Source organism: Trematomus bernacchii, unplaced genomic scaffold (genome assembly GCF_902827165.1).
Source record: "Trematomus bernacchii unplaced genomic scaffold, fTreBer1.1, whole genome shotgun sequence".
Classification (NCBI taxonomy): Eukaryota; Metazoa; Chordata; class Actinopteri; order Perciformes; family Nototheniidae; genus Trematomus; species Trematomus bernacchii.
This window is the reverse complement of record NW_022987973.1, coordinates 14003171-14013817: the sequence shown is the minus strand read 5'-3', so window position 1 is coordinate 14013817 and position 10647 is coordinate 14003171. Positions and strand designations below refer to the sequence as shown.

The 10647-nt window shown below is 42.6% G+C and overlaps 1 protein-coding gene across 1 annotated transcript; it reads right to left on the bottom strand.

Annotated features, from left to right (window-relative positions):
* Nucleotides 1-249: 249 nt before the first annotated feature.
* On the bottom strand, nucleotides 250-10399 carry march7 (membrane-associated ring finger (C3HC4) 7). The gene is made up of 11 exons (XM_034116751.1): nucleotides 10308-10399; nucleotides 6890-7079; nucleotides 5503-5649; nucleotides 5218-5389; nucleotides 4542-4712; nucleotides 3232-4465; nucleotides 2453-2622; nucleotides 2265-2368; nucleotides 2000-2104; nucleotides 1069-1117; nucleotides 250-907 (listed from the first exon to the last, which is right to left on the bottom strand). The coding sequence occupies exons 2-11, from the start codon at nucleotides 7067-7069 to the stop codon at nucleotides 822-824; spliced, it is 2418 nt and encodes an 805-aa protein (XP_033972642.1). The 5' UTR covers nucleotides 7070-7079; nucleotides 10308-10399; the 3' UTR covers nucleotides 250-821.
* Between the last annotated feature and the right edge of the window lie 248 nt (nucleotides 10400-10647).

Below are 10647 nucleotides of genomic sequence, written 5' to 3'. Positions count from 1 at the left end.
CGCGTTCGTGTCTGTTGGAGGAGGGGCTCTATAAGGAAGTGGCAGATTTTCTCCGGTTGTGTATTTTCAAATTCTAGCGATCTCGAGCCGGTTTCTCAAACTTACCTGCCCTACCTTAATATCAAAAACATTGAACTACAAGTATAAAAGGAGTTTTCAGGCCTCTATACAGATATTTATTAACAATAAGCACCTCAATATCCATCTTGTGCCAGCAACATTTATGATAATAAAGAGAAACTAAACAAATGGCAGTTTACATTAAATCTTTATTTCCAAAATTGAACTAGATTTGTACATACATAAAGCATTTCAAACACTGACACAACGATGATTACATTTATTTTCAAGGGGTTAAGTTCTTCTTTTTCTTCAACCATATTCTCAGTGGAAAAAGTCAGAGGAAAACAGACAATAAAAGGAAAAATCACCACTTTTTATATTTTCTTGCAAAAGTTGTCATCACAACATCAGCCCGACACGTGTCACCGCTGTCCCTCTGTGCTTTTTCATTCACACATTAAAGCACTTGTGGCATAAGGGTTGAAAAGAAATTGCATTTTATTTAATTAAAATTGAATAAAGTGCACTCATATAAACAGAAATACAGTGGTGTCAACCAAAATATTTATCAAGTTTGCATATCTGCAAAAGCCACCTGCAACAAAGGCGAGACATCTTCTGAGCACTTGGCCTTCCTCGCTGCCGTTGCATTTCAGATGAACATAACAAATTCAAAGCATGTGTGAAAACTGGGTGAACTACCATATGGCATAGAGTGACCCACTTCTTTTTTTACCCTCAATCCACCACTCACATAATTAGTACTCTTCAAGATCGTCGTCCAGGTCAGAAAACTCAATAGACGGTCTGTTGTCTCGCAGCTCCTCGTCACTTTCCCCAGGAACTGAAATTCAGACACATCAAGTCAAAATCTGTCGTCACACAATAATAAGGATACAAAAAGTAAATCATTGACAGTATGCTACAGCCTTGATGGCTATTACAAATGGAATCTCACTTTTCAACAAACAATAAGCATAGAAGAGAAATGATTGATCCACATACTTTCAAGATTGTCCATGTGTTCATGAAGGATTCTCACCAGGCTGAATAACTGGGTGAGAGAAGGAAGCAGTTTCTATTTTCAAGATTTGTATTCCACTTCAATTCATTATTTAAACATTTTCCAATTGTGTATAAAACCATTGACCTGAGCATCTGTGTTCAATGTGTAAGAAGCTACAGTATGTAGTATACATTAGCCTTAAGCTGATTGGGAATCAGATCGTAATTAAACACTTGTTTTTTTCCTAATTTTATATTGAGGCAGTTTTGACTTATTTACTATAAGCACTTGAATGTAGTAAACATTTTCTGTAGAATCTGCGCCCGGCTGTTGATTTAGAGATGTGTCTGTTGGAGCGCAGTCAATAAGCGCGAGCGACTTTTTAATCCTTTATTAAACCATTTTCCATGATTTTACACTCTGCATCTAACTTCTCTACATGCCCTTTTACCATAACGCTGTTCTATGCGTATTGATCGTAATGGACATGATTTGGATTGTAATATTAAAGAAAAGATTATGACCTTTTAACTGAACATGACGCTACGTAGCTATTTAATAATTTTTTTGTAAATAAAATGTTCACACACACACTTTTAAAATTGCGTATCTTTAACTATATTGCTTGAAAAAGGTTTAGAGGTTTGATTATTTCATAGCTCAGTCTGAAGATAAACTGAGCTCAAGATTATTAATAAAACCTCCAAGATGAAAACAGAAAGGATTCCCAACCCTGGATTAGACGGAGTAAAGAAATCCCTGTACACTGGGATGAAGTCTGCAGAGGTTCTTCCAGACAACGATATGATCAACTGTAGTGACGCACTTGCTAGTGAACAATGGGAGGATCTAGTAAGTGTGTGTTTGTTTGTTTGTTTGTTTGTTTGTTTGTTTGTTTGTTTGTTTGTTTGTGTGTTTGTGTGTTCTCACCCCAGCTGCATCGACAGCTCCCAGCACATCAGAGAACCTCTGCTCACAGAAATGCAGCAGCACCACCAGGTAGAGGCCGCTGCTGATGAACTCATCATATTCTGACTGTGAAGCAAGGAGAATAGCTTTCAGTAAACTGTTGTTTTATATACCATCAATTTATTATGTTTTACTCTCATTTTGCGGGTTTTACTTCAATAGAAATGTATTGATTGCGGTCAATTGTGAAATTCAAATCTCCACAGGAAGTAAAACGGTGACTCACCTGCACATGTGTCCTGTATAACTCCTGAATGTCGAAGTTGTCGATGTTCAAACGCAGCTTCTCCTTGCAGAGCTCACAGGTTGCAATGGCCTCAAGGTTTGTGCCTAACAGAAACAGAAACATGTCAGCTTTGTTGACAAGACGCAGATTTAGTTAAAGCTGCAGCGGAGTGAGGGGTTGGTATTTACCGGAGCCAATTTTGGAGCGGAGCCACCTCTTGATGCAGTCCTGATGGACGAACTGCAGACTGCCGATGCAGCGGCAGGGCTGGATCAGGGGGTTGGTGGCCACCTCCTCCCCCATCTGGCAGATTCGGCACAGGTCGCCTTCCTCATCGTCAGACTCCTCCAGCAGCAGTCTGTCGCACGAAGGGGGGATTAGTTCTTCTGATGATACAGTAACTATTACATACATCCATTTTCTTTGTACTGTTTCTGTTCCGATTTGATGTAAAGGGTATTTGAGCATTAGGAAAAGCGCTATAAAAATCCCATGTATTATTATTATTATTATTATTATTATTATTATTATTATATAAAAAACGTTTGCTTTCAAAAAGTACAGTAGCTAAATTACTGAATATGTACATTTTTAAAAACACATTTTGAGGTTTTTGGGATAATATAGTTTTCTCTTGTCTTAGAGATGGAAACACAGTACTAATGTATCATTGGTCCAAGACTGTGTTTTGCCTAGCTTGAGAAGCTACTGAATATCCGACAAACTAAGGAGATTTAAAGCCCAGAGTCTGCTAAATGGACTTAACTGTTCCTCAAATGATGCAAATTTGGAAAAAGAAAAAAAGGCCTGATAAAGCAGTATCACTGTAACTAAAATACAAAACAAACGTATATTCATATCATCCAGCTCTTAGTAAGACAGCAGTTAGTCACAGTGACATACAACTGAAATACCTATTCTAAGTGGACAAGATGAAATGCGTACGAGTTAGATGGTACTCCATTACCTCTCCTTGATCTTTCGCAGCTTCTCCTGATCCGCGGTGGGTTTCTCCCTCTGGCTCTCAGCCCCCAGAGCTACCATATGAGACGAGATGTTGTCGTACGCTCTGCGGTGTAGCGGAACATCGACTGCTGTGTCCTCGAGTTCAGGTAACGTTTCACCCTCGAGTCTGCAGGGACGACCTGCATTAAAGGCCTCCAAACCAGCTGCTCCTTCATCCTCCTCCTCCTCCTCCTCCTCGTCATCGTCATCTTCATCCTCCTCCTCATCATCATCATCATCCTGCGTTACTTTATGCTCAAGATTGTCCCACCTTCTCAGTAGGTGCTGCGGACGGCTGTAGCCTTCTTCCGAGCCAGCAGCAGAGTGAGCATTTTGCCCCAGAGTATGTCTCCTAAGGCGGGAGATGAGGGGAGGGCAGCGGCCGCGGAGGGAGGAGGAGAGCCAGGAGTAACTGCTGCCTCCCCCCCCGCTGCCGCTGCTGCTGGTGTTACTACTGCCCACACCAGGCTCTCTCCACTGCGTCGTTCTGGACGGAGCCTGTGCGCTGCGATCGTTGTTTTCCTGGATCGGGGAGAGGTCTGCTCTGCGGTTTCTCCCCAAGCCCCCCTCTGAGCCTCCAGCTGCAGGCTCCACGCTGGACACCTTGGGCCCCTCCTCACTGTCCACAGACTCTCCACCTGTGGACGGGCTGTCATCGTCGAGTGAGCGGACACTGGAGGAACCGCTGGAAGAGTCCTGGCTGGAGCGGCGAGAAAAGAGGCGGGACAGAAGGCGTCGGGTGGAGCTGCGGCTGTCTGACTCTACACCTTCAGGGGCCGGCCTGGCAGGGAGCGGGGCCGGCCTGGCAGGGAGCGGGGCCGGCCTGGCAGGGAGCGGGGCCGGCCTGGCAGGGAGCGGGGCCTCTGGTCTGGGCAGGTGGGTCGTGAACCTGGAGGTGTGTGAGGAGTAGGAGGAGGAAGAGGAGGTGGAGGTGGTGTTCGAGGAGGGGACAGGGTTTCTCGTTGGTTCTTGAGATGAGCGGAGGGTGGATGAGCTGCTTAAGAAGCGGGAAGGGGTTCTGGTGCTTTCGCGCAACAGAGGGGAAGATCGGTAGGGGGAGGAAGCTGAGAGGTGGCTATTCAGGGTGCTTTCTCTAGCTGAGGAGGAGTAGGAGGAGGAAGAGAAGGAGGGGGTGTAGGTAGACTCTTTAGGCCGAGCTCCCTGCGCATATGTGGAGGCCATCCTGTCTGCTTGATCTGAAATGAGGGAAGAGAAGTGTGAGTATATGTCACAAAACATTTGGAGGTTGTGAACATCACAACATGTGCCTACACGATGAGGAAGTCAATCCAGAGGTCCTGTTCCTTCTTTCCGCCAAACTTGAGAGAACGGGGTCATTCTTGGTCTCTAGCTCTCTCCTGGACAGGGGATTGGAGGAGGAAGACCGTGAGAGTAAACGGCACGAGCTCCACGATGAATCATAAGTGTCCTTCTCTAATGTACCTGCCGGGAAAAGAAGAGACAAGCTGTTTAGAAGTCTGCCGAGTTCATTTTCAGATCACTCCAATATTGTTGGGTGTTATAATATTATAGAATAAGAATTATAATAATATTTTAATCCAGAAACGTTAAGGTCTCACTGTAATGGTATTGAGTTTGTAAATAGCTGCTACAACCTAATCCTAGAGTTGAAATGACAACAAACTCAAGCAGCATCTAGTCCCAAAGATAAAGTAATTAAAAAGGATGTGTCCCCGTTTCATAAACGACTAATTATATCAATATAAAATGTACCGTGTCTGCTTTGTAGCAAATTAACAACAAATGCCACCAGTAGCACTTGAGTTAAGAGCCAGATCATTTCAGAACCAACAAATAGGATACATTATAGTTTTCCAAATGTGTTTTAACCCACTTAATAACCTGTGTAAGGATAAGGTAACAGCAACTCAGGGTACATTATGGTAACAGCGTTTCTCATGACCTTCACAAGTCTAGTGTCATGTACCTCTGCCACTGCTGAGCCCAGTGCTGGAATAAGTGGATCCTGTAACAGAGGTGCTGGGAGTTCTCGTGTACAGGTCTCTGTTGCTGTACGACAGTTTTGCCCTTTTAGAATCGCCATCATCAGTGACGTTCAACAGACTGGAGCGCATCCCCAACCTGGGCTCAGGATCAGTCTGAGGAAAAGCAGGCAGACATTTCAAATGTGTTTGATTCAACAATATTCCTATAAACTCAAATGTTTTCGAAAACATGTAACCCAGACTGTATTTTGCCACAGCTTCAGTACCAGTTTGCTCCTGCTGCTGAGAGAGGATTCAGCCCAGGGGCGCTCATAACATCTGCTGGAGGACCTCAGAGCGGAGGGTAACTTCCAGCTGCTGGAGCGACTGTCAGAGCTGCTGTAGTCTCTGGAGGAGCTCAGGAGGCGAGAATTCTTTAAAGGAGAGAAAGTAAAACATGTAGCATTAGTAGGTACTCACGCATGGGCACATATGTAATACAAAAAAGGGTTAACTTCTCTTGTACTTTAGTAGTCACTATGGAACAACATTCTGATTGTTAACTTGCAAAATTGTTTCCCATCTTGTAAACGTTTCACAGCAAAGGTTGAGAAAGAAGACTACTGCAAGCTGATGCTAACCTGGACGCAGGAATTAGGTTTTTAATCATTCAGAAGATTGGCTTTTGAAATGTTCAATGAGGAAGGATATGTATTCCACAGTTTGGTGTGCTGGCAAGAAACACTGAATGTAAAAATGACCGCTTGTTTCCAGGAAAAGCCCTGAAGGATTACTTCATAATCCTGCAACTGCAGAACATCAAAGAGCAAGGATTATTTTATTATTATTCTGGCTTTTTCAATTAGTCATATAGTACAGCCTGAGACAAAAAGGAAACGAGAGGGGGTGACATGCTGATCGGACAGTGAGCGGTTGGCTGGGTCTTAGCAACTAGCTTAGAATATTCTAGAAAGAGCAGGAACTAGACCGGGCCCAGGCCAACAGTAACACTCTCTTTTGAGATGGGCCTTGACGAGCAGCAGGACTAAAATACTCACAACGTGTGCCAAGGAATCTAGGGTGCCCTATAAATAGACCTCCAAAGGGTCTGCTGTTACACCTCTGAGATGCTGTATAGCTGCTGTAACATGTTCCCAAGGGAACCTGTGAGAAAAGAGCTTACTCTTACACCCTCTCTCTCTGGAATACACCTGAAAGGTAGACTCAAACCCTAAGCATAATCAAAACACAGATACAGCGGGATGTCACAGACCCATGCCCAGTACTACAATTATTGTTACTATTGCTCTTGACACTGCTTTATCAAACCTAGAACAAGACTATTTATATTATTAAACTATTGTTTACACCAGGTCAAATTGAATAAAGCTGTTGTCTACAATGATAGCTGAAAGGCCAACTCTTAATAAGCATACTGTGAATATGATAAGAAACTAGAAGCCACATTTACAGGACACCAGGACTATTGCACTACAACAAATGAGGTTGTGTAGTAGTCCATATTCAATTATATATTCTGTATGTAAATGTTATGAGGTGGGTGTGCATTGTGTATGAAACTACAATGCATGGTTCCATTATAATAATAATAATAATAATAATAATAATAATAATAATAATAATAATAATAATAATAATGTGCAGTCAGCCTACCTGGTGGTCAAGGTCTGTCTTGTAAGATGATGAGGCTCTTGGAAGGCGGTCATTATTGAGCGCAGAGTCCCTACTGTACAACCTGCTGGAGGACAGTGATGAGGAGACAGTTGGACTCGATGTGTAGGACGACCTTGAGCTGGGCAGACAGAAAGGAAGTCTGCGAGACCTGGAGTCCATCACTGATTGCCTGTAGTGATATAAACATGAGAAACCCACAGGTTATATCACACGGTTAGTTGAGGTGAGCTGGAAGGAAGCAGAAACCTATTCATAAATGAATCTTTTACTCCACACCCAATCACGAGACAGGGCAATGAAGTTAACACTTTGCAGCATTGCTTTTTTTAAATGGCCTGCTGCAACCTCTTGAAATGGCTAGTAAAAAAAGGGTGAAGGGGCAGTGTATGAGCATGTTTGTTGATGGAGCGCACATGACAGTGGGTGTTTCTCAATGTCGAGGACGCTTGCTTGGTAGCACATGTCTTCCGAGTCACTTGCTTCAGAAGCGAGGCAAGAATCCTTCCTAGCCTTGAAAAACTAAGAATTGTGGAACAGTCTAACAGGTGTGCAGGTGTGCGTCATATGCGAGGCCCCGCCTTAAATGGAACGCGATTTCCGCCAAAGATTTGAAAATTGGTCCGTGCGCAAAGCATTGTGGGGATTTTAAGACCGCGGAGTCTACACATGTGCAGCCTCGAAAATTCCCGCTACGAAGTACGCCGGCCTCGGTAGAATTCCAAGTATGCTGGACATTGGAACAGTCCTTCGGCGGCACTCGATGACGTAGTATGCTTGAAATAGTGGCTCTGGAGCAGCCTTCCTCGACATTGAGAAACACCCAGGGTGTTTCTCAATCGCGAGTACGCTTGCTTGGTAGCACATGTCTTCCGAGTCACTTCCTTCAGAAGCTAGGCAAGAATCCTTCCTGGCATTCGGAAAACGAAGAGTGGAACAGGCTAGCAAGTGTGCGTCATATGAGAGGCCCCGCCTTACATTTTCCGCCACAGATTTGGGGAAATTGGTCCGTGCGCAAAGCATTGTGGGGATTTTAAGGACGCGAAGTCTACCCATGTGCAGCCTAGAAATTTCCCCCAAACCAAGGACGCGGCCTCGGTGGAATTCCAAGTATGCTGGACATTGGAACGGTCCTGCTGCGCCACTTGATGACGTAGCATCCTTGAAATATTGGCTTGGAAGCCAGTATCCTCGAGATTGAGAAACGGCCCCAGTGTGTCTGTAAACAGTAAAGTTGCCATCATGCTGCTTCCTGGACTTGGCATCAAAGCCACAGTGCCTATCTTTGGGGCTATGAACTCTGTCACATGAACATGACACTTTCATGAGCAAGCAGTAGCACTCTGAGCTCTGACTCTCAGCAAGCAAGGTGCGCTATAACAGCTATGAGACACTGAGATCATTTATTATTAAGCTGTAAACTCCAATACACATTAATATTCTCAACACATACTTGTATTCTAATAGTTTTAATTAAGTTACCTTAAGGGCCGATGGTATATTAGATATAGGCAAAAAGATACCAGTGGAACTAAGAGGGAGAGCTGAGAGTTTCTCACATAAAGCGGTACAGTATGAGTTACTCCCTGGTAATGATATGGGTCCATGGACATTAGGTAAGCACCTGTGGTCAAAGATAGCTCAGCAAGCCAGCAGTCTGTCAAACTGAAAGGACCAGCAGTAAAGAAGGCCATGTGACAAACATTTTAAACCACAACAAGCACTTAAACTTTTTACTTTGGAAAAACAGAATAGGAGACGTTGAAGGAAACATAACTGTAACATTAAAATTGGAATTAGTCTGTAAAAAGTACAAAGAAAATGCGAGAAATACCCAAATATATATTAAATGTGTGGTGGTGTGGTTAACTACTAGTTTAGAGGAGTCCCCATTTGCTGCTTATCATTTCTATGCAACTAGCTGCAGATGTCATTTCTCTTGGGAACCAAATACCCTGCAAGAATCCCACCTTTACAAAGCTCATAATGTTAGGTTCAACTAGCTGGGTTGTTGTGGTGTGAGGCTGTGGTTTGTGGTGCCTCTTTCAGAATGGTGTTTCTAATTATTTTGTCCATTACATTTAGGTCAACAAGGTCAACCAACCACCAGACCATGAACCACAGACTTAATCATATTGACCACTCTTGAATAATCACCTCTCTGAGGTAGAGTCCAATTAAAATTCACCTCATTTTAACATTAATCAAAGAATGCAAGGCTGTGTGATTGTTAAGAGCGCAATAGTTTAAGCTTAGTGTGAATGTAACAAAACACTAGACCACTAGACCTGTAACTAACCTGAGCACATGACCATGCACTTTGTGATACATCATTATCTAATTAAATAAAAAGACAGTTTGGTCAGTGACAACATGAAATAAAAGTGTTAACGTCTTGAATTTTTTGGAAACGAGAAAGGCTAGCCCGCTTCTATCTATACCTTTAGCTTGTAAGATTTTGGCTGAGTGATAATTAACCAGAGGTGGAAGAAGTATTCAGATTGTTTACTTAAGTAAAAGTAGCAATACTACACTTTAAAAATACTGTTACAAGTAAAACGTACAAAAATATTAGCAAATGTACTTAAAGCACCAAAAGTAAAAGTACTGCATAATTTCAGGATCATCAATTAATCAATCATTGATTAATATTGTGTATTAGCTTATTCTAAAAACGTAAAAGTATATACTAACCAACAGCTGTTAAATAAATGTAGTGGAGTAGAAGTATAAAGTAGCACACACTTCGAATACTCGGGTAAAGTGCCTCAACATTGTAGCGTACTTGAGTACCGTACTTGGGTAAATGTACTTTGTTACAATCCACCACTGTGATTTTCAAACATCGACATTTGAAAAACGTTTAAATTATGGTAGTAGATCAACCTGTGACTTACGTTTTTTATTGCCATATCTACACTGTAGCTAATGTGCACATGACAATAAAGCCTTGAATCTTGAACCTAGCATTATACACATAGCTGGCAATGCTCGGAACGTTAACATCACTGTTGTTTTGCACGTTATGCACCCAACGTTAAGCTACAACATAACTACTAGCTAACGTGACCAAATACAGAATAACACGACGTTTAGTGTGTTACACTTGCAAGATAGTTGTCGTTAAACTACGTTAGCTCCCCACTCACCGTTCAGGCGTGCTAGCAGCAAGGTGGTTCAGCTGTTGTTTTTCGCTGCTTGCTACAGAGGCTGGCAGTTTAGCTGTAAGCTAACAAGCTGCTTAGCTCGTCATCTGCACACTGGTCAGGACATTTTACATGCTAATAGGTGGCGCTAAATGAAACTGATGATTGTTTAAAGCAACCGGTTACAGTAACAAGTGACATTTTAAATTAACTATATTCGTAACACAGTGCACTGTCACTATAAACATCCTTACCTTTGGTTTCAATCTTCCTTGCTTAACAGGAGCGATGGCGGCTGTGTTGACTGCTGTTGACACAGACGGTCAGGTGATTGACAGTGACCCGGGGAGGGTGGGGTTCATATTAGACAACAGCTCCCAGGTGATTCGATACACCCATGCACAAAGTTAAAATTAACAACACAACCATTTTTAAAACACATTTTGAGTCATTACATACATGCAACCCAGTAACAATATTAACATTTAAATGATGAAAACCAAAATTACACCGAGTTGAACGCCCTTAAAAATCCCCAAGCCAAGCCAAACAGTGCCCCCATATGGTTTAGATCAGCAAGTCATATTATGTTTA

Bases quoted from the DNA above. Each gene is read 5' to 3' on its own strand.
- march7 (XM_034116751.1), bottom strand. From the start codon at position 7,069: ATGGACTCCAGGTCTCGCAGACTTCCTTTCTGTCTGCCCAGCTCAAGG. The intron at 4,713-5,217 runs GTACATGACACT...TTTTCCCGGCAG, and splicing joins TGGGCTCAGCAGTGGCAGAG to GTACATTAGAGAAGGACACT. The intron at 2,369-2,452 runs GTAAATACCAAC...TGTTTCTGTTAG, and splicing joins CCGCTCCAAAATTGGCTCCG to GCACAAACCTTGAGGCCATT.